The sequence below is a fragment of the Acomys minous genome (assembly GCF_964271855.1).
Source record: "Acomys minous genome assembly, chromosome: 6".
In the NCBI taxonomy this organism is placed as follows: Eukaryota; Metazoa; Chordata; class Mammalia; order Rodentia; family Muridae; genus Acomys; species Acomys minous.
The window spans coordinates 84,226,906-84,254,303 of NC_140487.1; the positions used below are offsets into that span (position 1 = coordinate 84,226,906).

At 45.8% G+C, this 27,398-nt stretch overlaps 1 protein-coding gene across 1 annotated transcript in view; it reads right to left on the reverse strand.

The window, feature by feature from the left end:
• Positions 1-631: 631 nt before the first annotated feature.
• The window catches only part of C8A (complement C8 alpha chain), a 52,649-nt gene continuing 25,882 nt past the window's right edge, over positions 632-27,398 (reverse strand). Inside the window, exons 7-11 of the mRNA XM_084787817.1 lie at positions 26,680-26,920; positions 12,081-12,206; positions 10,707-10,870; positions 6,045-6,267; positions 632-2,507 (exon numbers count right to left, since the gene is read on the reverse strand). Of these exons, the coding sequence (XP_084643943.1) occupies positions 2,356-2,507; positions 6,045-6,267; positions 10,707-10,870; positions 12,081-12,206; positions 26,680-26,920 (906 nt within the window). The 3' untranslated portion in view covers positions 632-2,355. The remainder of the gene's footprint in view (positions 2,508-6,044; positions 6,268-10,706; positions 10,871-12,080; positions 12,207-26,679; positions 26,921-27,398) is intronic.

Here is a 27,398-nt window from a genome sequence, read left to right on the forward strand (position 1 = left end):
AGATGTAATGTGAATAAATTAATAAAATATATTAAAAAGAAAAAGAAAAGAAATATCTGGTCCACAGCTCTGCCCCATGAGACGGATTTTCTTTAACTATGGAGTAGACCTCACAAAACAAACATTGAGAGGTCCTTCATAAGCCTCCATAAAATAGCAGAGATCAAGCTTTCTGCCCCCCCAGCCCTCTGTATGCCATACACCCCCATTCCTCATGGGCATATAATGACTCCTCCACTTTTAGTGGTGTTCAATCTGGCCTGTGCTTGGAGTTGCCAAGGGATCACTAAAGACGGCCGCTGGCTGACTCCAGCCCCAAGTGATTCCAACTTAATTGGTCTGGGTTGCAGCTTGTGGACATCAAGGATTTGTGAAATCCCCCAGGTGATGCTTATGTGCAGCCGAGGCGGGGAGCCACAGAATTACGGTTTTGAGCAAGGTTGTAAGTCTGTGGTCAACTGCCCACCTGGCCTCTTCCTCCTGGCTGCTGGTCACTAGCTAGCAAGTAGCTGTCAACAGTTACCCAGTCGTGAATGAAGGCTTATTATTGGTGTAAACTAATTTTAAAGGGGGAAAGGCCATGAACAACATCATGGAAAGCAAGAACAGAATCTTTTTTCATTCTTTCAGCTAGAAATAGCAAGTTTATTTAGATAAATCTCTGAACCACATGTTTTATCTGTGGGAATAACAATGGTGGAGCCAATAATTTGTCATGTGACAGATGACACGGTGATGGGTCTTCCGAACCTGATTTTCTTTGTTTTGCTGTCTTTCCCTGTCCTCATCTTCAACATATACACACCTGCAAGTCCCCTTCCCTGTGTTCTTTCTCACATTCAAGGCTTGTACGAGGCTGGATTTTTCCAAAACAAACAAACAATAACAACAACAAAAGTCTCCTCCCTGTTGATCTATCACAGAGTCCATCTAATCCCAGCACTCAGGAAGCAGAGGGAGGCGGACCAATGTGAGTTCGAGGCCAGCCAGGTCTACAAAGCAAGTCCCAGACAGCCAAAGCTACACTAGTTTAGCTAGCTAGTTTTATGTCCCCTTGACACATTTTGGGAGAGGGAACTTGAGTTGAGGAAATGCCCCCACTAGACCACCCTGTGCGCAGGTGTGTACTGTTTTTCTTAATTAGTGACTGATGTGGGACGACCCGGCTCACTTATAGGTATTTCCATCCCTGGGCAGGTGGTCCTGGATGGTAGAAGAAAGCAGGCTGAGGAAGCCATGAGGAAAAAGTTCGTTAGCAGCAGCCCTCCATGGTCTCTGCTTCGGTTCCTGCCTTCGGGTTCCTGCGTTGAGTTCCTGCTCTGACTTCCCTTCACAATGGACCGTGAGTGGGACATGTAAGCTGAAATAATCCCTTTCTTCCCAAGTTGATTTTGCTCACGGTGTTTTACCACAGCAATAGAAACCCTAACTAAGGCAGTTGGCAACTGTGCTGAGCGTGTGCTGGGTTTAGGTTGTACAGGAACACAAGGCCGGCTTGTGGTACCAGCTAACACAAGTAAACTTGGAGTGGAAAGTCAGGGAATGCATGTAGATCTTCACTGATTGACCCTCCCAAGTCCACCAGGAGCACTGTGAGGCTGACCACAGCTGACCTCACTTGTGAACTGTCCACTTGTCTAGTGTGTCAAGGTCTCTGTGGTCTGCAAGGCCCAGCCTTGGCATCTGCAGATACTGTGCTGAATAGAACCCACCCAGCGTCTGCCTTCAAATACAATTGCTTGCTTTCTGGGAGAAGACGGATTAGGGAGTCACTGGAATATGATGGGGATCTTTGTAAGTTCACACTTGGAAGCCCTACACCCAGCTTAGAATGAGGGACTAGGCTCTGAGAGGTGACTATGTCATGAAGGCAAAATTCTTGTGAGTAGGGCTAGTGTCCGTTTTAGAGGGGGCCCCCGAGACTCCCTAGCCCTCACCCTTTGAGGACACAATAAAAGGACATATACAAAACCGACACAGCCTTTCCAGCCCCTAGACCTGCTGGAACCTTGATCTTGCAGTTTATACTTCCAGAACTGTGAAGAATAATATTTGATGTATCTACACCACAGCCAGACTACTGTTAAGCATCCTGAATGGAATATGATAGAAAGGTGCTTCTGAGAAGTGAGGGGTAACAAGCCCCTGAAACAGGGAGGCAGCTCTGGAGCCAGGTAATTGGTAGAGGCTAAGAATTATGAGGTTTGTACTAGAAAAAAAATTAATGAGTTTATGAAGAGAATGGAGAATGGCCTTTGTTGGTCTGCGTTCACTTGGAGCAGCAGTGGTCCCACGCAGCAGCCAGGACAGGCGGCAGCAGCTCCAGCTTCCTTCCCAGTCTGCATCCAGAGGCACTCAACAGGCCTGGGTCTGTGTGCTCCTCCCTGGGCATGGGGCTCCGCCGTTCTGGGGTGCAGGGTTGTTGCATTGTCTCCTCCTCTCCTGCGAACCCGCTCTGCACTCCGACCAGGAACTCCAGCAGCTCCAGCGGCCATCTGCCTTGGCTCCTGCAGGATAAGATGCCAGAAGAGGAGGAGGAGGAGGAGGAGGAGGAGGAGGAGGAGGAGGTTAGTGTAGGAGAAGCAGCTGGCTGGGGATTTAGGGCAGGAGGCCACCTTGTTGTTCCAGAATGCTCTGTAGTCCTTCCTTGGGGAAAATGCCCTGGGGCAGCCAACAAAGACCTCTGTGCTTGCAGCCTCATAGTTAATTTGAAAGTCTGGACAAGAGTGCGAATAAGCCACTTGGGAGCTCATCTCATGAAATTGGAATCTGTGGTTGCATGGAAGATAAATAGCAGAAAAGGCAGGAGGCATACTCCTCTGGGAGGAGGATGCTAAGCCATTGGAAGGTGTAAAGAGTAGAACTGTGGCCACCCTGGGTATCCAGGCAGAGGTATAGCTGGAGATCTATTCTGCCTGTGAGTTTCTAAGTCAAACTCATCAGAGTTTGTCCTGGGGTAGGACAGATTGTCAATACAAATTTCCAAATGCTTGCATTGCGTGTGGAGTCCAGAAACCTAGTGCACTGGACCACCCCACCCAGGGCAGCAGGATCCCCTGGCTATGTCTCTGCAAGTTCCTCTCCCCCAGGAAGGTTAAGGTTTTGACTATATGAGAACTTATAAACTAATCCAAAGGAGGCTGTTCATCGTTTTCTCTCATGATTTCTTTTTCCTAAATTAAATCTTCCATGAGCCCCACATGTAATTTGGATGAAAGCGGATCAAGTCTATTGAAACTAAGGTGACTGTTGGGCTCACCCCCCTCCCCTGGGGCAAGTCCTAGCACCCTAGGGCTTCTCAGATCTCACTGTGAGCATCATTGGATTAGATTATCTCTGACTCCCTTGCAGCACTGTAATTACACTCCCTGATGGGTCAGCCACAGCAGGAGACTCCGTCTCCATTTCTCCCCCCTCTGGGACTCCGTCCCTGTTGGCAAAGGTTTGCTGGGAGAACTCCCGGGGACCCTAATGTGTTTCTGTGGAAGCTGACAGATTTCGCTGCCTTAGATTTCCTTGCCAGTTTAATCTCTGTCAGGCTAAAAGTTCAGTGAGGTGGCCGTGAGGCCACCTGATGTCCACACACTACTTGGAGCATTACTGGAGCTCCTTGAAATGCTGCCAGTTAGCTCAATGTAAGCAGAATAAATGCAGAAAGACTGAGCCTCTGGGTACAGCTTCTCGTCCCCTACTCTGACCCAGATCACTGGCACCCTGCCCCTCCTCCACAGCCCGTAGTATCTGCACATGGCTCAGCATGACTGTCACAGTGTCTTGCCTCTACCCTGTGAGAAGACTGTCTTCTCTATGTTGTCACGGACCGTTTTTGTTTGTCACTTGCCTATCTTTGCCCACTGACACTTTGAGAACTCTTGTTCCCAAGATTTATACATGACTGAGATGGTCCGTGATGCTACATCTCTATGCTATGTGGGCCAGGCCCTAGAAAGAAAATAATTAGAACAGCCAAGTCAATGATCATACCTGTGCCTTGAAGTCAGGCCCGACTGAAATCCATGAACTAGTTAGCCCATGCCCACTCCCCATGCCTGTAAGCCATTGCTGCTGAGATTGCTTCAGGGTCTCTACTCTTATTCAGAACTTTGAGGACAGCATAGCATGGGACAGGCTCAGAAGTGGCCATGGAGTCAAGATCGTGGGTCCTGGCATCAGACTTCCTGGGTCCAATTCCCTGGCCCTCCATTCTCCTGCCACATGACCTTCAGCAAGCTATGAAACATTCGTTCCTCCTGCCCCAGGCTCCTCATCTGTGGAGCAATGGTACCAAGAGCATTTACCTCATAAGGCTCTTGTGGCAATAGTTCAGCTCATACACGGGGTGCGCTGTTGTGATGCTGGCTCAGAATGAAGAAGCCACTAGTTCTGTTCAGTGGCCTTTGGTCCCTTTGGGAAAGTTGCCTGGATATGGGGGCTGCAACCTAGGACATACCCTGCTGGTGCAACCAGGAAGATCTCTGAGCTCTGGAGCTGGGCTTGAGCAGCTCAGAGCATCTTTCCCTCCCCCACCCCACGCCCCAATTCACCAATTCCCAAACAGCTAAGTAATGGCTTCTCTAGCTCCAAGGAGACAGCACAGAAGCTGGTTGTGTGGCCTTTATTCTCTGTGACTGCATTTCTCACATTTGGGCTTTCCCTCACCTTCCTGCATCTTTCCTCTCAGAATTTCTCCTCTGGATCGCAGGTGGCAGGTTTGAACTTAAACTGTTTGTTCTTGAACAAAGGAAAAATTCAGAGAAGTGGCCATCCAAGGTATACTCTGCACCCGGCATGCAACAGCTTCTCCCTTCTGCTTAGTGGCATAGAACTCGCCATGTGTCTTAGCTGGTTTGGTCCTCAACACAGCCCGTGAGGAGTATGCTGCTATAGTTTCATTTTATAGCACGTGCTTACATGAGGATCAGAGATGCTCGGATTCAAAGGCATGTTTGACCTTAAAGCTGTGCTGCCCTGCCTCCCACTTGGAGATACTCTCTCAACAAGGGCGTGATAACCCACTATTATCTCATCTTAAAGCCAGATCAGCTAGACGATCACCCTTGAGCGCTAAGGAAATTGCTGTCTGGGGTTCTTCCCAGCCAAGAGGAGTTGGATTATTTTCAGCTTCAGCCTAGAAACTCTTCATTATGTTGTCTTCCCTAGTCTAAATCAGAGGCACAGAGATCCTTAGATTCTTAGCTCTTGGCTTCCACTAACCTAGTCCTTTACTACGGAGACAGCTGGGTCAGGCTTTAGACTCCTAGTGAGTCAGAAGGCTACATGCTTTGTCTATGCTCTACATATGGCTGTTCACTCAATGGATCCTACTCACCCACTCTATGTGCCCATGGGTTATCATGGACACAGTACCTTTGATTTGTCCATCCAGACTCTTGCTCTATGTACGTGTCCTTCCATAAAATAGCCAAATGAAACTGCTTTATACATTGATTTTTGCAACCCATATATGCTGCCTTCATTCCATGTATCATATAAAAGTAGCTTTGTATGTCTCATAAGCTGAGAGCTTAGGAATTAGGGTATGCATTGATTCTATTGGAGCTCACCAGGCCTGGCAGCATAGACCTGGAATCCTAGCTTTTTGAGAAGCTGAGGTTGGAGGACCCAGGTTCAAGGCCTGCCTGGGCAACTTAGTGATGTTTATCTTGTCTCAAGATAAAAAGTAAAAGCAAAGCTGAAGTATTAATCTGTCATATAGTACTTGCCTATTATACACAAAATCCTAGATTCTCCCCAGGAGAGAGAGAGAGAGAGAGAGAGAGAGAGAGAGAGAGAGAGAGAGAGAGAGAGAGAAACTAAGATGGAACCCATTGAGCTATAATTTGGTATACCTCAATGAAGAGTCTTGATAGCAAGAAGAAAATGGAAGAGCTATCAAACAGGGCACATGAATGACAAACTTTTGTCTGTGGATTCCTCAGGCAGTCAATGACAGAACCCAGAAAGAGAGGCTAGAAATCCCCAAGGTTCCTTTGACACTGTCTTCTCAGATTCAGGCCAGGCTAGGGCAGAGAAAAATGGCTCACCCTCCAGCAACATCTGCTCACAGGCAGGGCCTTGCTGCCCCACGCTACACTGACACTGGCAGCTGGTACCCTGGAGTATGGGCACTCCATTGTTGTAGCACGGCCCACAGCGGCAGGCACTGAATTCCATCAGGTACTGGTCCAAAGCCCGGCGCAGGTTCTGACGTTTGGTCTCCAGAGGTCCCAGGTTTGTGTGCTGTAGCAGCTCATGGATGGGCTGCATCTGCAGGTGCGAGAAGAGCACAGGGCCCCTCCTTTAGCTCTGCCCCCCTTCTCCTAGCTCAAGAGGCTTCTGGAAAGCCTGCTGCAGAGAGCAGATGTCCAGTTTTCTCCTATCATCCAGGATCTTCAAAGCCATTCTGTGACTCACAGATAAGGAACTGGGGGCTCAGTGTGTCCGTGTGATGAGATCAGAGTCACACGAGTGTTAAGTGCAAGAACCACTCCAAACATGGTTTCAAACACCTCTGAAACTGATGCTCTCCAAACTCAGGAGTAAGAAGAGCACCTAGAAGCTACTGCCCTAGCCGACTCCCTTGTTGCTTCCAGAACTTTAAGAAGCCAGAACCATGTAATACAGTCTATGTATTCAGGTATGGTTTCTGGTTTGATCTGTCACCCTTTAACACAGGCATCTATAAAGGGAGTTTTGTCGCTTTTGGAAGCAGCTCCCTTGATGATGAAGTGCAGTGGCGTGTGGGTGGATGAGGGTCCTTTCCCTGTGAGGTAGCCAGGGCTTCCCAGCCTCCATACTGGTGACAGAAGTGCATTGTACTGTGAGAGATAAGCTGTGTGGCAGCATCACTGGATTTTCCACACTAGATGCCTGAGATACCCTTGTCCTGAAAACCAAACCTGTCCCATGCCGAGACTAAATGTCCTCAGAGCAAAGCTGCCTAGGGCTGAGAAGTGGCAGGAATAGTGGAGAGAGGACCATTGTTTGCTTTCCAGCTGTGGGATCTTTGTCATGTGACCCACTGTACCTCCCTTCTTCATCTGAAAATGGGAGTCAACACCCCACCTTCAGGTTTTACTGTGAGGATCCAGGGAGATGGGGTCCTCTTTTCACTTAGGAAAAGTGAAGTGAATGTTACTTGCTGCCTAGCTGTGTGGATGGGAAACTTCAGGTTTCCCTCTGAGCCTGGGAATGGAGTCTACTTTCTAGAATCCTCATGACCCAAAGTGAATGTAAGGTAACAGTGTAAGAGACAGGATAACACACAACAACATAACCATTCTCCTTAGAAATGGTTTTAGCAAAAAAGCAGAGAATGCTGGGAAAATGGCTGAGTGGGTGAAGTGTTTGCTGTGTGACCTTGAAAACCTGAGTTGGACTCCTTAGCACCCATTAAAAAGCTAGGCCCAGCAGCCAGCTCCTGTAAGTAACTTCAGCACTGGGAGGCAGAGTCAGGATTGTCTTGGAGACTTGCTGGCCAGTCACCATGATCCAAGTTCTGTGAGAGAACCTCCCTCAAAAAATAAAGTGAGAGCAACAGAGGAAAACTTTTGGCATTGGCCTTTGGCCTCCAAACACATTTTTCAGGGATGATCCCAACATACCACACACACACACAAATGCACACACGCACACACGCATGCACGCATGCACGCATGCACACATACACAGGGAGGGAGGGAGGGAGGGAGGGAGAGAGAGAGGGGGGGGAAATACTGTGCTATTACACTCAAATTACTTCTGGTTGTCTTTAGTACCTTTGCAATGCTTTGTATTTGGAGAAAATCATAAATGAAAGTTTTCTGTGGGCCTTTTGTTTTCCAGGGGAGGGACTAGAGGGCCCAATGGGAGACACAGTATACCCAGGTCAGATAGAGCCACCCTGGGTCAGTCAGAGGTCAAGGACAGGCACGTCATAGAACTTTGGTGGATTCCTGGAAATGTGGACAGAAGGACTCATGGCAAACAGACCTTGGTGGGTGGTCAGAGGCCGTTGTAGAGGCCTTCAAACAGGGTAAGCAAGGATTGGCCGGAGCCCCAGCCGTGAGAGAGCACTTACTGGAAGGTGAGGGAATTGCACCCATTGTTGGACATGAGCACAGATTGGGCTGCCAGGGTTTTAATTAAAGGAGACTCTCAGTTCCTGGGAAGGCCAGTCCCACAGGGCAGCTTCCCGTGACCTTGAAGAAGGGTCAACTCAAGTCCCTCTCCTCCTCCTACAACCCTCAGCAAATGCTCCTGGAAAGGGCTGGTTGTTTTTAGGAAGACAGAAAGATAGAGAAGGAAGGATCTCAGAAATGTAGGGCTTATAATTTAGTGGCAATGGTCTTATCCCATTTTATAGGTAAGTAAACAGAATAAGAGAGGCAAGCAATGAAGTGGCACCATATGAATGAATGCACATTTAACACAACACGTATTAATATATAATAAAGCAATATGGCCCATGGAGTAACCTCATCTGCTACAAATAAAGAGTTACTATTGATACCATTTCTACTTTGGGTAGCAAATAATTCCTACCTGTGTCTCCTCTCCTCTCCTCTCTTCTCCTCTCCCCTCCCCTCCCCTGCCCTTCTCTCCCTCTCTCTCTCTTTCTCTCTCTCTCTCTCTCTCTCTCTCTCTCTCTCTCTCTCTCTCTCTCTAATCTATCATTTCTTTTTTGCAATTGACCAAGGTTACACCAGAAAAGATGTATGAGCCATGATGCAAATCTCTCTTCTTCCCTCCTTCCCAAACCCCAGACTCTTTTCCCCACAGAGAGTTATAGTCTTCACATTTGGACCTCACCTTCCCCCTTGGAACGTTTGCTCAAGGCAAACACAAGTTCACATCTTGACTGAAAAAGCTCTGTGTGTGTTGTTTGTGTGTGTGTGTGTGTGTGTGTGTGTGTGCGCGCGCGCGCGCATGCACCCACGTATTCTCCTGATATCAATTTTACAGTTTTTGCCCAAATCACTAATAGCTTGATGATAGCAATTTTCAGACCTATGTGAATTACAGGTGCGTGAAAGTGGTCCCTTACTTATTGGAGAAGAAATGAAATCAAGGTTAACCCATCTGACCTTATTTCTTTGTAAAAAAAAAAAAAAGTGGGGTGTTAAAATAGAGTTTTAGGTTTAACTGTTGTGATGTCTTAGAAATATCTATTGGTTTAAATATGTAATATCTGTATGTTTAAAATCATGTAAAAATGGCCACAGATATAAAGATAAGTGTTGGGACAGCAATAATATTTTTCATAAAGTTAGAAATAACAACCCTTCTAAAAGGGCTAGTTTGTATATTAGCAAAAGTAATTTGACAGCTAGAACAACCCAGTTTGTAAGGTTAGGAGTGAAGCCAGTTTTTTTTTTTCAACTTTGTTGGCATGTCACGTCAGAGCATTCTTAGCTGGGGGGTTGGTATGTGCTGTGTGAGCTGCTTCTCGGGATCTCTAGCTTCTTCCTCTAAGTCCCCAGAGCACTGGCCTTGTCCCATTGCTTGGCACCAACCTTGCCATATTTCCCCTGGGCAGCAAAACCATCCTACCCCATAGCTAGGAACTGGTCTTTTAAGGAAGGTGCTAGGCAAGAGGCAAATGAGAACTGGACACACAGTGCATGGGCCTGAAATCGAGGCCCTGTCGTATGGATACTATCTGGCCCTAAGCACTTCATTTAGTTTCTTTGGGCTTGGTTCCTAATCTGTTCCATATTTATTGCCTGCCCCTTTAATGAAAATGTGGTACTTCGCAGGATGGAATATTATTCAGCTGTTAAAAATTAAATTTGCAGGGAGATGGGCACATATGGAAATTGTAATAGTAAGAGAGGTGATCCCTTCCAAAATGCATATTCTCTCCCATCATATGTGGCTAGCCATGAAGGTAGATGTTTGTATATGTAAATAGCTGTGAGTATGGGTAATATACAAATACTTATAATGGGGACCAAGAGAAGGCAATACTGGGTGAAGAGAAAGGGCACATGGGAATTGAAGAAAGATATTAAAGCTAACTTTTATCTAGTTTTCATGGAACATGTGTGGATGCAACTCTCCATGTAGTGAGGTAGCAAGAACCATTCTTGTGTTGCAATAAAATCCACCATGTGTTCTTCCTCTGCGGAAACAATTGTGAGAGTCAGGTGTTCTCTTTGTGTTCCATCGACCATGGTTACCATAGGAATTAAACATGACTAGTCACTTAGTACAATTGTCACATTGACTCACTTAGAAAAAGTGATTTTTTTTTCCAAATTTGCTCTGGTGGAGGAGTGCTACAACTTGCAATTTTTCTTTCTTTTCCTCTGCTTAAAACTATGGCAAATCATTCTGTTATAGTGTTATTTAACATGTAAATTGTATTGCTATTTATTAACTACAGTTTTTTTTAAAGTGTATCACCTCTTAATGTACCAGTGTAGTTTTTAAGTTTGTGCAAAAATGTAAGTTTACCTTTCATGTCTTACCCTGCAAAGCATCTGAGCCAGCAGTGGTTACCTGGGCCCTGAACACACAGTAAGTTACTTACCATCTGTCCTGTGAGTCTGGACTAAAGTCACATCTTTCCTGTAGGCAAGTTTGGGCAAGAGCACCAGTTCAGTGTGCCGTTACATTTAATCTTGTTGTATGATGGGCTCATAATAAGAAATATGAAATGATCTGGTCGGCTTCACTTTCATTCCTTATAGAGGTAGGGTTCCTTCAACTGCGAAAAGGCTTACCTCAAAATCGATAACAACAGGGCTATACTTTAATGATCTCCCCCAGGACCGGTATGTAACAATGCTGCTGTTTTGTGTCAAGCCACCGCCCTGGCCAGAACTTCCACCTTGCACCCGAGAAATGATGTTCACCACCTCCAATTCTGTCTCCTTATTCCTTGGGTCTATCAAAAAAAAAAAGATATTGTTAGCTTTCTTCGCACCCAAACCAAAGGACTAGATGGCAAGTTCCTCGGATGAGATGTACAGTAACTCTGCTCCTGAGAGCTAGGCTCTTCTTCTATTTACTGTACCCAATAACAGGCAGGATAGGATGGGCAGAATCTTCACATCCTCTGAGTGTAACGGACATGGAGAGGCCAGCCCAAGCCAACACGGACAATAAACAGCTGGGAAGGTCAATGGTTATTCATCCACTCATTCCATCATGGGTCCCCAGTGCCTGCTTATTCTCATAGTTTCTCTCTCTTTCTCTCTCTCTCTCTCTCTCTCTCTGTCTCTCTCTCTCTGTCTCTCTGTCTCTCTCCCTCTCTCCCTCTCTCCCTCTCTCCCTTGCTCTTGCTCTCTCTGCCATATTGCAGATGCTATGACAGATGTCCCTGTAGTACTCAGTGCAGACACTAAGAAGAAAGTAGACCAACGGACTAGTCAGGGCAAAAAAAAAATGCATTGTTGACAAAGTGAGCATTTGCCAGGTCAAGGAGAGAGTCTGAGATCTTATCAGAAATGGGTGATTTGGCATAATATCCAAGACATAGGTAACCTAAGCAATGTATATAACTTAAGTCTATTTAGTGTGTGCTTCATTTATTACATTAGAAGCTGTGTTCATAATCCTTTAGTTCTCTGTCCCTCACCTGAAAAATTAAGCTTGATTTGTTTTTGACAGATGAGTGAGTGAGTGAGTAAGTGAATGAATGAATGCATAAACACCGACACTGATGTTCAAGATATGTTGACTCCCTGTGAACATTCTTTCACTGGTCATTATTCCTTGACCTTGGACTTAGGGTTCATAATTTCTTCTCCTGAGAGACTTGCCTACTCCCTCCGCACCATTACCTGATGAGATGACAACAGATCCTAGCTATACATCCCTTGTCACCCCATTTCTTGTTGGGGGTCTTTGTCTAGCCCTTGAAAGCTAGGAAGGATCCTTAGACGGTTGAGTGTTTTGGAGATGACTTTGGGACAGGGAGGTGGAGCCAAAACGGAAGACACTGTGCACAAGGCATGGCTTCGAGTGCTTTGCATCTGCAGTGTGACTACGGAAAGACATGGAATCAGCTGGCAGAATAGACTCATTTGTATGAATGGTGTGTCCCAAGGAGGGACAGGCTTCACTCCTGGGAAGACCCACTGATAAGGACTTGCCAGAGTTGCCGCCTCCCGTCTTCTCACAGGACCGTCCTGATAAACTTCCTCCGACGATGACAGAATCCCCATACTCCAGGCCCGCTGACCCTCCAAGGCATTTTTGAACATCTTTCACAGTGATACCTGCAGCGGGAAGACAGAAACAAATGTGCAGCGATTTGGAAGGACAACTGCCATGGTGCAACCAACTCAGGCTAGGAAAAGCTTACTCCAACTCTGGAGGCAGAGTGGGATGCCTTGAAAGTGTCCCTTTTCTCTCCTGCAGGACGGCCATCCGAGTACCTGTAGGAATGGGGAGGGGCTGGCACTGGGCATGTGAGTTGCTCTGGATCCTGCTTCTTTTTCCTTTGCCGTTCTCCTCCGAGTCGCCTTGAAGCAATGGATCCAGGGCATCCATTTCCATTCAGCGCTGGGCTCCTCACCCCAGTTTGCACAGGATAGCCCTCGAGGCCAGTGCTGGCTTCCCTCCCACTTCACCCCTCCTGGAGTCTACCCAAGCTCCTGATCAAATAGTATTTACTTCACTAAGTGTTTTTGCAACAGAATACTCCATATTCTCTTTTACTTGCACCTTTGTCGCTGTTCTTATTCAGAAGTTCAGTCATTTCCACCCCCCCCCCAAGAAATGTCTAATAAAAGAGAGAAATAAGTGAATATCATGATCCCGTGGGAAGAGAAGGGAAGAAAGCTTACGACTTCAAATCCCAGCTATTGACACCCTCTGTGAACTCTGCAAAGGGCCGCCATCCCACTGGCCTTGGTTTCTCGTTTATAGAAAGAAGGGTTTCTTCTCCTCTGGGCATGTATCAGCTGGTGCCCTCTGCGACACTATCAATATCAGTTTCTGCACACCTCTGGAACTGGGAGTGAGTGCCTGGAGGAAGACACGCTCTCAGCTGCCCACTTAGCACCAAGTAAAGGGCTTCTTCTGCTGTTTCCACGGAAGCACTTCTAATTTTTAATGCATAACGAATTGATGAAGATTTAGTATGCTTAATTGTTTTTTATTTTTATTTTTTTTAAAGTGCTTCAACAATGATAAGCGAAAGTGGATGAAAAGAATTCACAGGCAGAGTGACTGCTTCCGTGAATGGTGGAGTGCTGCTGAGCATGCTGCCTGATGAATCGGGCCTGAAGACTGCTGGGAAATGACTGTGCTCCTGAGGGATCTGCAGACGCCATGCTGGGAGAAGAGCATCCGGTCTTGCTTTGAACCCTGAGACTTGTCTGCAGTGGCTTTGCCTTTTTGGGGTGCCAAAGCACGGCACCAGACAGTAAGTGGAGGACTGTGACTCAGAGAAATCACAAGACTGAGAGCTACAGAGCCTTCAGACACTCGGCCCACACTTCTCATTTATAGTCAAGGTGCTTATTGGCTCGTAAAGGTTAACTGTCTCACCTAAGGCCATGCAGCTGAAAGCAGGCAACCTACGATTCACCGGAGCATCTGTCTGGCTCAGAAGCCGGCAGCATTTTCACTATCCTCAGTTATTACGTCAGACTAATGCATCCTGTTCTCCGAGAGAAAAACTTAGTAGGCACCTGCTGTGTACCAGCCTGGCATATCACGTGCTGGTAATGTAGCCATCTTGAGTCAAAACTCCTGTGGGTCAGATAGGAATCTGATCAGCTAAAGCCCTATCCTTCTAAGGCTAGCCGGTGCAAAGTGAGTACCAGTCAAAGCAAATCTGTACCCGAGAGTTGCTTGCCGGAATGCAGCAGAGCTGATGGGAAGGGTCTTGGCAGAAACTGTGAGGGTATGCTACACACGGAAATAGCCACACAGAGCCCAGCGAGGCAGCACAGTGATCTGGGTGCCGTAGAGGGGCTCAACGCTGCATCCAAATGCAGGAACTGAAACTAATATTGTTAGCAAGGACTCAGGTGCAGAGAGATGGATGGAAAGGGGTGGAGAGGCATACCCGAGAGAACAGAGCAGGTTGTAGAGCTGGTGTGGGGAACCAGGCAGGTGGCCTGAGCTGCAGAACCCTCTGCCAATGTCCCACACCCGTCCCATTAGCCCTCGTTCGACTGCAGGTCTTGGCTTTGGGCCGATCAAAGAAGAATCTGCTTTAAGCTTTTGAATCCTGAACTTGTGAGCTCGTGTCACCGCACCCGACTGCGGATGAAATTGGGCCCCCATTTCTTTTCATTCTGAGTCTGTATTTGTAAGGAATTAGACATCTGTATTTTAAACAAGAATTTCAGATGACTCAAAAAGTGCGTTTGGAACAAATGGAACAGTGTGGCTCCATAGAAGAGATCTGGTAGCTCGTTCCAGGGCACTGTGGCACACACCGTGTCAGTGCCTCTAATAATGCCTTGCATAGGGAAACAGCAGCCAACTTCATCACATTTACTCAGAGTAAGAACTGGGAATACTTGGGGCAGGGATGGGGGGGCGGGGCCTGGGCGGAGGAGGGGGCAAGGGGCGGGGCCTGGGCAGGGGCAGGGGTTCTGGTTAATACTCAGGATTCAGAAACCTCTCTGGAGAATAAACGGATTCACTGTCTGAGACTCATTTGGGAAAGTTGTAACATTCTAACCTGTGGACAAAATACTAACCACGCGGGTACCACCAGGCATGTGAAGAGCTTAGTGGTCAAGGCCGAAAGTTCTGAATTAACTTCCAGTTTATCAGGGTGATGAAACCAGATGAAAATAACCTGAAGAGTGAAGGTGGGGTAGTCCCCTGCCCTGTGCCCCAGTTGAGAGAAATCCAGGATCTGATGAAAGCCCTGGAAGTGACGCATTCCTTCTGTAAACATTGCTTATCTATTAAAATTCCTTAGAGAAGAAGAAAATCCCCAATTTACGACACAGGGGACCATATGTCCTGAAGGAGGCCAGGCTGCATGCTCCCCTGACATGAGGTGCCTAAAGCAGTCCAACCCATTGAATTAAAGACGATCCTAACAGCTGCCACGCTGGGCGGATGAGGGAAAGGAGAGCTGCCAATCAACAGACAAGAGCTCTGTTATGAGCTCCCTGCGCAATACTGCTCCTATCGTTAACAACACTGTGTTATATGCTAGGTACTAAGGGGGTGGATGTCCTCAGTGTTCTTGTAACAATAAAGGTGCGCGCGCGCGTGTGTGTGTGTGTGTGTGTGTGTGTGTGTGTGTGTGTGTGTGATTACAGAGATAAGAACTCACATTGATGAACAGAAACTTCAGAAAGGTGGCCTTAGGCTCGACAGGAGAGCTACATCATGATGACCACATGACAAGCAGAGATGAGCAGCATCAGAGGCGAGAGAGCCCCCCTCGTGGGGAAGACCAGTCCGGGGCTGGCTGCCTGCCTATCAGCGGACTTGAGGTCTTCTTGGCCTGAGAGTCTTAAATCATACCACATGACTTCAGAAAAGCCCTGGAGGCAACTTTGATAAGCCTGTGACACTGTTGCACTGAGCACACTGCATCTTTGGCATAAAGAGGACCAAGGACATTTAGTGTGAGGAGAAAGGTAAACAGGCATGGAGGATGGCTCTGTCTGATATGGTGTAGCAAGTCCGAGCAGTCTTCCTCAGGGTCAACAGGAGGATGCTGGGTACAAGTGGGACAAGCAGCAGTCGGGGGGGGGGGGGGGAATGGCTCTAGAAAGCAGAAGGAGACCCTGTGGGCAGGCTCGTGTTCCCAGTAACAAAGCATCCTAGTCTGAAGGACTGACAAACTCTACAGGAAAAAAGAGGGACCCACCCCCCAAAGTTCCATCTCACTCTAGCCTGGCGCCAAGAAAGGGCTGCTTTAAGGTCTGCTTGGCAGCCCAGGATCTCAAGGAACATGCCCCTGGCCACTGTGCCTACTGTCTGTGTCTCTACTTGGCATGGCTGCGGTACAGGACTGAGAACAGTATGGGTACTGCAGAATCCACAGGGCTCTGGGGGAGAAGCAGGCAGCTTGACTTCTGCGACGCAGGAACATGGAGAGGCTCTGTCGTACTCAGATTAAAGGCATCAAGTGGAAAACAGATAGGTGTGATGCATTATTTATCTCTTCGCAACAAACAAATACCACTTGCGCGACTGTGATCTATCTGACGCGTTGCCTTGCAACACCGGCTGCCTGCAAAACAGTCTCTCCAAAGGAGGGGAAAAAAAAAGAATCTTAGTGTCTGTGCTGCCATCGCAGCAGTGGGGAAGATGGTGGCTGGGTTGTGGCTGGACTGGCTTGGCTAAGACGTGTTGCCTACCTCACCCGTCCTCTTTATGCTTCCATGCATCTGTCCAAACTCACGTTTGCTGCCAACCGCCTGCCGGCTGTGCGTGCCATGTGCCTCTCTGTGCTGTACTCCTTGTGGCGAGAAAGCCCACTTGTGCCTTTCCCTGAGCCTCTTCTGGCCCTTCTCTCGCTAGCTTTTCCCTGTTCCCTAGGGATCACCACACTACCTCTGTCCTTCCCTCTAGCACTGTGTTTAGCACACCCTAGAATTTTTTTTTTTAGCCTGTTTTTCTATTAGACTGAAAGTTACTGTTCGGCTAGGCAAAGGGGTGCTCAGGTACCAGCTAGTCCTCCCATTCCTAGACAATGCCATTAAAGCATTTGGGGAGCCATGTGTATTCTTGGGGAGTCATGTGCATTTTGATGGATTGTGTGTATTTTTTTTAAAGAAGATACAAACCAGAGCTTTGTAATAATCATGGTTAAATATTGGTATTTCATGAACTTTTCATCTGCTTCATCTCATCGTCTCTTTCTAACTGTCTTGTGCACAGTGAGGGTTTGACCACTGGTGACTCCAGTGGCTGAAAGTGAAAGTCTGAAGTCATTAGCTAGTAATGTGACTCTAATTTATTTAACCTTTTTATGCCTATCTTTAGGATGGGAATAATCATTTCTATTAGTCAATCCCTGAAAACATTGTCCAGCACAATGAAGTACTCAACGTGCCTTGGCTATTATTATTGGCCCACTCGCCCCAGGTTCCGTGACTAGCAAACTCAAGAATCAGGTCTTTGAAAGGTAGACATGTTTACCCAAATCCCCAAGTGCCTATGTCACCATACCAGTGCTGCCGTGCAGAGAAGCACTCATCACAAGTCACTGGGATCCCTGGTGGTCCTCAAAAAGAGCCTTGCAAAGGCTGCCCTCCAGTGACAGCGTCACTATGCAAGGAAACTCAGGGAAAGACAGCCGTGTAGTGAACTCACAGTGGCCACACTGGGGCTGCAGCCCAGGCTTCTGCCTAGCTGATGAGAGCTTGTCTTCAGATTCTCCATTGTGCATGATAACGTTGGCCACGACGAGGAGCCATGTGTGGAAGGCCAGGCTCTAAAGTGGAGACAACATGAGCTGGAATCCAACCACTGCCCGAGTCCTGTCTGGACAACGGTTTTACCTCACTGTGCTTCAGCCTGGCCACCTAGAAGGTGACCTTAGTACAGTCCCCTCGTGGGGCTGTGGTGAGGGTTCAATGTATTCATCCATGCCGTGTTCACCGCTCACAGAAAATGTTATTAAAGGCCAGTTGCTGCTGCTTATTCCTGGTTTGGGAAAGACTGCAGGCTACACTGAGGCCCTAGGTACCTGAGTCTCAGTATGGAAGATCTGAGACTAGAGGAGAAAGGTGGATTTGTGATAACAGGTTCTCTGCATCAACATGTAAGTAGAATAATCTGTTAGGATGTGAGTAAGTAGAGACAGTACAAGCAGAACCCAGGTTACAGATGAGTAAATATCCACAGAGGATAACCAAGGTACCCAAAGCCTATATTCTCTATGCCATGCTCTATAGACTGCAAAGCTAAGGGGTGGGAAAATTCATGATACCATCTCAGATTTTTCCCTTCAAGCATGAGGCGATTTTTCAATGATATTAGAAGTGGGATTTTAAAAATCAGGACAAAGTCAGAAGGATAGCACTGAGTGTCTCTCAGTTCCATGTGTGTATGCAAATGACTTAAGGGGAATGGGGACAGAGCCAAGACACCAGGAGTCTGTCAGTCAATCAATACCATCCATCACCGTGAAGCCTGGTTGTCATGGTAACTGGGGATAAAGCCTGGAGCTTGTTAGAATCCATCTACTGTCTGTTCAGGGTGACTGGTTGGTTAGCAGGCAAAGAAAAAGACCTGCTGGGCCATACCAGACTGCTTAGCCATGAATATAGAACTCTGCACAATCAAGTTTCTGTATAACCCCCCCCCCACACACACACACTGTCCCAAGGAGCTGAGGCCACCCTTTAGAAAAGCACTCATCTCTGCAGAGAATAAGGAAAGCTGCAAAGAATGTGTGCCCGGTATAGAATTCTGACCCACCCTCCAGTGGGGTTCAGCCTCCATCCTTGGGCAAGACTGTGCAAATCTACCAATAATGGGATGCGTATGGAAAGAGGTGCATGTCGCAGAGCACCACATATATGAGAGATGGCACAGAATCCCAAAGAGAATGTGAGAATGTTCAAGGATGCTGGTGTGTCTCACACAGCAACCTGAATTATGGACAGAGCCAATGCACACTTATATGGATGTTGGCCATCTTCCCCAGCATTAGGGACCCTCTGGTTTAATGTCCATCTTTTCATGTCTTTTGCAGCTGCCTATCCCCTCTGGCTTTTGAGGCCAACACTGACTTCATTTCCTGGCTACTGTTGTTATAATCCTTCCTAGCATAACCCGGACAGAAGGACAAGGCCTCCTCAACAGAATCTAGTGTTAGAAAGAACCTGGACACTGGCCTTCTATCATTCACTGTCCCCTACTTGTTGCTTTAGCCATTCTGATTCGACTCCCTGGAAAGGCTGAAAACTGAAAACTGGACAATGGGGGAAGGAAATGGGTTGGTCTCTCCTTTGTGCTTTGCCTGTCTCCTTCTATTCAAGTCTACTGTTCTAGGGACTGAACATTGCTCTAGGGCACGAATCTCTATGCTGCACCTCTATGTACCAGAAATTATGGGTGCTTGGTGCAGATTTACAGTCTATATGGCTGTCTTGAGCCTCCAGATTGCTCATAAAAGAGTTAGAGATTGCTCGTTTTCCAATTGTGAGTTTATTCCTTATAGTAAATCTCATTAATAATATATATTTTAGACAAAGTTCTAGATGAATATGTACTACTGATTCTGTTCTTTGGAGTGCTCCAATGAAAATGCTTCCCAGTGCCTGTCTTGTGGCTACTGGTGACTTCCCCTTATGGGTTTGGTATATTTTCATAAGCAGTGGAGCACACTATATTAAGGCAGACTTTTTATTGGCTTTTGGCCATCCCTAAAGGAAGAAGTACATCTTACTTTGAGATCCAGCCTCCACACCTTCAGCTAAATGAAGTTTCAGCACTTAATTTTATTTTGAGTGACACACATGTAGTCTGCATCCTACCATATTTTTTGTGGGCTGTGCATAATTTAATGCTGGTCATGATCTGACAATCTATATTCTGTTGTATTCTGTAGGTTCAGAGCTGAGGAGGTTACAGGATCCTTGAGACATCATAGAATTGCTGGTTAAGATTACCCTTTCCAAGACTGGCACCCAATTCCAGAGATACATAGATGCAAGAAACTGGGAAATTATTTTACATATCAGAACATCAGTCCTTTGAAAATTACATCTTTCGTTATTCTTTTATAAATGTCTCCTTGTTGAGTGAAATAGTGAATTTTAAGTTATTGGCCCAATGTCAATCTCTCCGCAAATATCCAGTAATTTTGGTTGGTCTTACTGCCATGTCTCTGGTAGTACATAACATCACAATGTATGGCAGGATGTATCAATGTGTGGGAAAAGGGATACATATTTGGAAGATACACAAACTCTAATTCAGAAGGCCTCAGATCAGCACTGAGTCACGTTCCAGTGTTTACTTAAGCTCTCTGGGCCTCAGCTTTCTCTCTATAAAATTAGAGGAAATAATAACACAATTCCTCATGAAACTATTACGGAGATTAATTTGAATTCCAGATGTGATTGTATATTTGCTTTACAAATATTAGGTGTTACTACATGTAAATATATTTTTATTAAAATCAAATACTTTGGTTGATTCTAAGTACCATGAATGAAAGTCTAAATCGTTAGCCACTTTGGGTGGTAACTCATTTGGCTGCCCACAAAGTAAATCATCCGTGACTATAATCAGGTGATTATAACAAAGAGAAACCCACTACCTTCTAGGAGCCCCCTGATGGGCAGGAACACTTATTAATCATGGTGGTATCTGGACAGTGCCTCCCATGTTAAGTGTGCTTAACAAATGTTTGCTTAATGGAGAGCTGAGGGAATGAATGAATAAGGAAGGCAGGAAGGCGGGAGGGAGAGCGAGTGAAGCAATAATTAATTCTGTCCTAGTGGCTTGCTCCAAGTTGTGCATTAGTGGTGGTCAGCTGGCCCAAGGACCCTGATGGAAGAGGATGATCAATGAAGGGTTAGATGAACTACACTCTTGCTGGAAGGGCCTTTCCAGGGTCACTGTTATCTGGCATCCATCAGGGTCAGGGATGATGGAGAGCGCGCACTGATTTAGACAGAGTTGTTAACACTTTGAAAGATAGTGAGGAGAATCCAAAGTGACCTTGACAAATGGGAAAAACAGACCTTCCCAAAACGGGATGAAGCTCTGGAGACAGAAATGAATGACCTTGATCAAAATAGAGGGCAGGTGGGGGAGGAGGCATGATGGCTAGGCTCCGGGTCTACAGCGAAAGCATCAGCCACTGCGGGCAGGACAGAGCGATAATGATTTCCCTTCTGTTTGAGCAATGTTTCAGTCCTGGCCAGCAGCACAGCCCTGTGATATGGGGTCTTCTTATTATCCCCACTTTACAGATGAGAGAACGGTTAAGATCACATTCAGAAGTTGGAAGGCTGAGAATAATAGCACAGAGTGACAACGGCACTGCCATGCTCAGAATGTAGCTCATCCCCCTGAAAAGTCTCACACGGAAAGTCTATTCTTGGTGTCAAGGTGTTGGAAGAGGGGTGGGACTTTCAGGAGTGACTGTGACAACAGCCGGCAGGTGTTCTCTAGTGGGTGGATTCATTCTCACTGGAGTTGAATTCTGTCTCTTCTGCCTAGCCCCTTGCCTTTTTGTTCTTCTGCCAAGTGATGGTGCAATGTGAGGTCTTACCTCTGGCAGGTGTTTAGACTACCTAGTCTTCAGAACCACGCATCCTACATCGATCACCTATATAAACTGTCTTGTCAAGTTTTCTGTTATAGAACCAGAAAATGGATCAAGGCAAACGGTTATTTCATAGCGCAAAAATAGCTAACACTCCTGAATCCTGAATGCCCCTAAGTCAGGCTCTGGGCCAGGTGCTCACATAGATCTTTTGGTTTCATATTTAAAACAAATGTGTGACACGCATTCTGTCAGTGTCTCATTTGGAAGAAAAAGAAAACCAGGATACAAAGACATTAATGAATTTGTCTGTGGGGCACGCAGCTGATAAATAGTGAAGGCACACGTGACGCCGCAACCCAATTCAGAGCTGACCTCAGTTGAGGAGTTGGGGGCCTAGTAGTTACCATAGCTGCCTTCCGGAAGTGACTGCAACAATTAGGGTTTCCTGAGTGCTTACTAGAGTCTGAGCATTACACTAAATGCTCTCTGCAAATAAGTTCACCCACTCCTCTCAACCATGAGGGAAGGATTATATAACCAGAACTTGGGTGAAATTGGATTTCAATGCTTAAGTAATCTACCCAGAGTGGCACAACTAAAAAGTATCTGGTCTCATGATCTTAACTGCTCAACTAAATAGTCATTTTACTATCTTGCTGTAAAGGGAAGAAACATCTGTTGAATGTCTACTATGTTACCATGTACATGAAATCATTCTTGAATAAATATTTTATTATCATCTTCATTTAGGCTTTGAAGTCCTGGTACAAAGAAGCCCAGTACTTTGGTCAGAGTCATCTAGAATGGAGGTTGCCCACCCAGGTGTTTGACTTTAATGTTTAGACTCTTTGCTACCACCGCAGGCCTGTTTCTTTATTCAGATGCTTTTAGTATCTGAGTGGTCCCAGTCAAAATCATAATTCACAACAGTAGCAACTGTCTGGATGGCACACTTCTCATAGTGACTTGCAACTGTTGCGTTGGCTAATTCTCACACTGGCCACCCTCTCTCCCTTATTCTTGGGATAGACTCTCTCCATGCAGCCCAAACTTGGCAGCCTTTTGCTTCGGTCTCCTGAGTGCCTGCACCACCACACTCAACTTGACAGTAAGCTTTGAGAGTTGTGATAACATTAGCGTAATGTTTTGACAAACAGAGTTCAGAGAAGTAACAACACTGCTTCTAAGCAGCAGACTCTAGGTGAGAGGCAAAGGTGCCCAAGGACAGGAATTCCATGTTAGCATGTAGCATGCTGCCTTTGATGGGGCCACAGGAGGCTTCTTTCTCACAGGAGGCCTTCCTTCTCAGCAAAGCATCAATAGCAATCATTTTCTGTAAGATCCTTGCAAAGCCTTCTTAATATACCCCAGACCTACAGAACTGTCTGTTTGGAAGGCTTCTGGTGTCTTAGTTTAACTTCTACTACATACAAAATTTTCCTTACAGACCTCCACAAACTGTTTAATTGGTGGAAAGCATTCTATTTTAAGCTGTATTTATGGGGCCAAAGTCACCAAAGCTGAAACAACTGTCACAAGTCCTACTAGCTAAAAAGAAGCAGACCACTGCCACATCACTCCCAAAGTCATTCATGGGATATCCATCCACCACTGATCCTTCCCTCATCTGAATGTCACTAGAGAGCAGAAAGTGGCCTAATCAGTGGCAGGAGTGAGCATCCATGAGAGGTGGAGCTAGATTGTAAATCTAGGAGAGGTGACTGATGATGCATGGGAAGACAGAGAAAGGAGACTACACGTGTTCACAGGCCGGGACTTCTAAGAAGGCACCTGGCATGAAAAGGCAAATGTAGATTTTTTAACTCAGAATACCTTAAGTATTTTTTTTACCAACTAGTACTAAAGAAATGCCTCTTTTCCAGGATCGTTGATGAATGATAAAACTCATATGAAGTTCGCACAGGGTAGGCGGCAACAGAGCCAGGAGGTCAGATGTCCACAGGTGCTTTGGAAGAAAGCCGACAGGGCCCACTGGGAAGGGAAAGGGAATTGGCACAAATGTGGACCACCTGGTATACAGTGAAAACATGGTGAATATGCTGTGTGAGTGAATATGTGAACAAACAAAAGCTGTGAGGAGAAGACAGAGGCAGGCCAGAGGGGGAGGGGACCCCTTACAAGGCCTACGAAGGTGAGCTGATGTCCATCCAGTAAGGAAGTACCAGAGGGATTAGCCTCACAGAATGAGAGGACAGCATCACTGAAGGATGAGCTGTCTCAGGGAAACTGTCTGCAACTCAACTACATTCCAGGCAAGCCGGAAAGAGAGCATGCTCCTCGCTCCTGTCAAAGCCCAGCCCAAGGACAAATGTTGTGAGTGTCACACAAGGAAAGAAAAAAAAACATATCCAGACCCATAAATTCTACACCACAGCTACAATGATTCCTGCAGTGGGTAGAAGGCTGTCACGTGCAGCCCTGAAGGAAGGTTTAGGATCACACTGGAGTCTCACATTGCCTCCCCCAAATGCAGTCTTCTCTTGATTTTTTTTTTAAATATATGGTTTCCTTACTGGGGGAAAAGTGTTTGATCTAAAGGACATATTAGAAGAAAACAGTCTTGTGCATCCTTTGGGACAAACCCAGAGAAGATCTAAGGCAAATCCAAGGACAAAGAAGTCCCCAGTGCAGGCCACAATGTTTACTGAAATCTTCCCATACCAAGGTCAGCCATGTGAGATAAGAGTGTGCACCACCTAGGATATCCAATAGAAACTGCACTTAATAGGATATAATTTAAAGTCATAGAGATCAAGAAGGTGAGAAGGGCAGGGACAAAGAAGAAGGAGAGAGAGAGAGAGAGAGAGAGAGAGAGAGAGAGAGAGAGAGAGAGAGAGAGACCTAGAAAGAAAGTGAATGCATGGTGCATGGTGGGGGTCAGAGTGGGAGGGAGCAGCCAGACATTAGATGTGGGAGAGGGCGCATGTGCTGCTGTTTGTCAAAGGGAAAGAAGGTAGCGATGGTTTTGTTCTTTGTAGGTTAATATGTAAATGACATTCTGATTTATTAGCGGTCTCCAGCAGATGAGGTGATGATTAGCACATTTCCATATTTATAGAAAAGCAACACTAACTTTTTGGATTTATAGAAATTCATCCCTTCACAAATAGCAAATTGTGCTATTATCGACATATGGCTTTCTATAAACAGAGCTGAGGTAATTATCCCGGGACAATTTGTCGGTGGGCTCCTTTTGAATATTAACCACTTTGGAAGCCCATCTCTGGCCTACATTATTTTAAAGAGGAGGGGGAACCAGATACCCCAGGCAACTCATTAGTAACCTAACACTAAAGATAGGAACCCAAACCACAAGAGAAACACCATGGGTCCAATGCCCTGAGGTCAGAGCCCTACAGCCTTGGGCAAAGTAATTCACCTCCCAGATGAGCCTTGGTGTTCTTGTGGCTAACATTTGTACAACACCATTCTCTAAGTGTTACTACAAAATTAAATGAGAATATAAGCAGTTAAGCTAGAAACGTAATAAATGCTCAGTAATGTTGATTCTTTTTCCTTCCTCCCTCACCTTTTTGAATGACTTGAAGATGGACTCACTTGAATAGATTTTGAAGCTCCTTTTACAATGATCCTATGCTGCCTATTTTGTATCTTAATATGACAGTGCACATATATACATCTTTATTTCACTAGGAAAGTTTTCCCAAAGCACTGACCTATCTTTTGTTCTTAAAATCTATTTTTTAATGTTCTATCCTTCGTTATTGATGTTATTTAAACATGTCCTTGCAATCCATGCATTGATTTTTGAAATCTGCTACTGCATTGCAACCCACAACTTGTGAAATAATGGGGGAGTGGGTACCATTATACCCTAGGCACAAGCATGGTAAATATTCAGATGTATACCTTGCATTATTTTTTAAAAGAGTACATGCATAGATGGACAAATTTCAGAATGAGCTGTCCTAGATCCTGTCTTGCTTTGCACAGCCACTTTCTCTTGGGCCTATATGAGCATTAAAAGGAAAGAAAAGGATAAGACGCATGATATTTGCTTTCAGTGAGATGTTGCTATCTAGATGGGAAACACATACTAACAGCTGAAAAGTTATTTCAGTTCTAAAGTGTGGGTCGTTCCTATGGATGGCTTGATGAAGAGGAGTGGCCAGCCTGGCATCTGAAAACTGGTCATCTGAACTTGGTTTTACAGTAGGGATTGACCTTACAACCTTAATCACCCGTGCCTTAGGGCAGTGGTTCTCTGTGGAGAGTACCAGAATTACAAGGGGAGCATGTGGAAATGCAGACTTCAGTAGAGTTTTCTGTGGTTAAGATTGGGGTGAATGCTTGGGAACCCACCTTCCTAATGAGTCATTGGGTAGTGTGATCATAGACCCTGAGCACGCTCCAATAGAGCTTCCTTCAGGTTTGGGGTGAGAGCTTGAAAGTCAGTCTTTCTGATGAGTTACTGGGTGGTGTGATGTAGCTGGTTTTAGACCTCAAAGTTAGAACCAATCTTATGTGGGTTAAATGAGACCCTGAAGGCTGTTGCTGTCACAGAAAGGCGGTTAGACACTATTTCTCAGTTTTTCAGGATGTTAAAAAGAACTAACATCATTTATCTAAGAAGTATTTATCTATCTGATAGCAACTGCTGACAGCAGAGCTTGGATGGGACAGCTTTCCCCCTGGAGACCATCTAGAAACTGGTGTCATAAGTTAAAAAAAATGAAAGTTCAGTCCACCACAGAAGGATGATGATAGAGTGAGAGGGCGGAAGAGAGAGACCGAGAAGGCGGAATTGGGGGGAATTTAAGTTTTTCACTGACCAAATACAAAGAATTTCCTTTACCAAAAACTCTATAGTCAAAACAAGTTTGTACATTTTGAATAATCAAACTCCCCAAATTCTTTATTTATGAAATGGTAAGTGTGGGGTTTATAGGAAGATCAGAGTTTAAGGGACCAAACCGGTCTCAGTTAAAACCCTCCCTGTGCCGTTTCCTAGCAAGATTCTAAGCAATCTTGCCTCCTTGGAAATGATGACACATTACCTCCATGTTGGAACCAGTACAGACCCTGTACAGCATGCTGCGCTGGTAATGCTCAACTGGCAACTTGACATAGTCTAGAAATAGGGCTGAAGTTTCAGTAAGAGCTTATGTAGACCAAGGTAGCGTATGGGTGTGTATTGGAACAATTATCTTGGTTATTTTAACTGAAGAGGGAAGACCTGCCTACTGTGGGTCAACTATTCCCTGGTCAGGATCTAGGAGTGCATCTGAGTGTGTATAAGTGTAAGCGTGAATAAGCATGCATTCATTCTTTTCTCTCTGCTTTTGACTATAGATGCAATTTGGCCAGTTGTCTCAAGGTGCAGCTACTGCCATTTCCCACAAGACTTGGAACCTGGAACTGTGAATAAATCCTTTCTCACCGAAGTTGCTTTCGGCAGAGTATTTCATCCCAGCAACAACAAATTAAAGTAAGACACACGTCCCTCTGTGTGCGGTGCCCACTGTGCCTGTAGCTATAGATCTACTTACCACTAGACTTCATTTTGTCTTTGTCAAGCACCAGAACATACTCATAAATGCCACCCATGGTTCCAGAGGTGATGTAGTGGGTGCCATAGTCGTTGATGAACTTGGCATACATGCCATAGTTGAACTGCTCGGGGAGCTCCATTAACGACTGCAGCATCCCTTCATCCAGCATAATATTGCGCCTCCTCATCTTAAAATGTGCAGTCTGTATCTTTGTAGACACTCTCATGAAGCGGTATCTCTTCCATCAGCATCCAAATGAGGCAAGGAAAAAACAAAAGAAAAGAAAAACATGTGAGATGAATACAAAAGGTCAGCATTCAGTAGCTGAAGAAAACATAAGCTCATCAACACATGTAATAATACATTGTTAGATTTAACAAGCATGTATTAGGTACCAACATAGGAAATGCCTCTCCCATGCGCTCCCCTCTGGGTTTTGCCATACCCAGGTCATGTTCACAGTAACTCTCATATGGGTTAGGTACTGAGTGGCAGATGTCTGGTAGGCAGATAAGCATACAAACCTTCCTATAATTTTTATTTTGCAGGAGGGGCGGGGGAGTCTTGTTTTATAAACCCTTAAGGATATGGCTGGTTTTCTTTAGTCCCACCAATCTATGTGTTTGGCTATATGTTCTAGGTGACCACGCAAAGGCTGGGGGAGGGGCAGAATCGTAGGCATTCTAGTCTTATAATGTAGCTCTATTCCCTTTGCG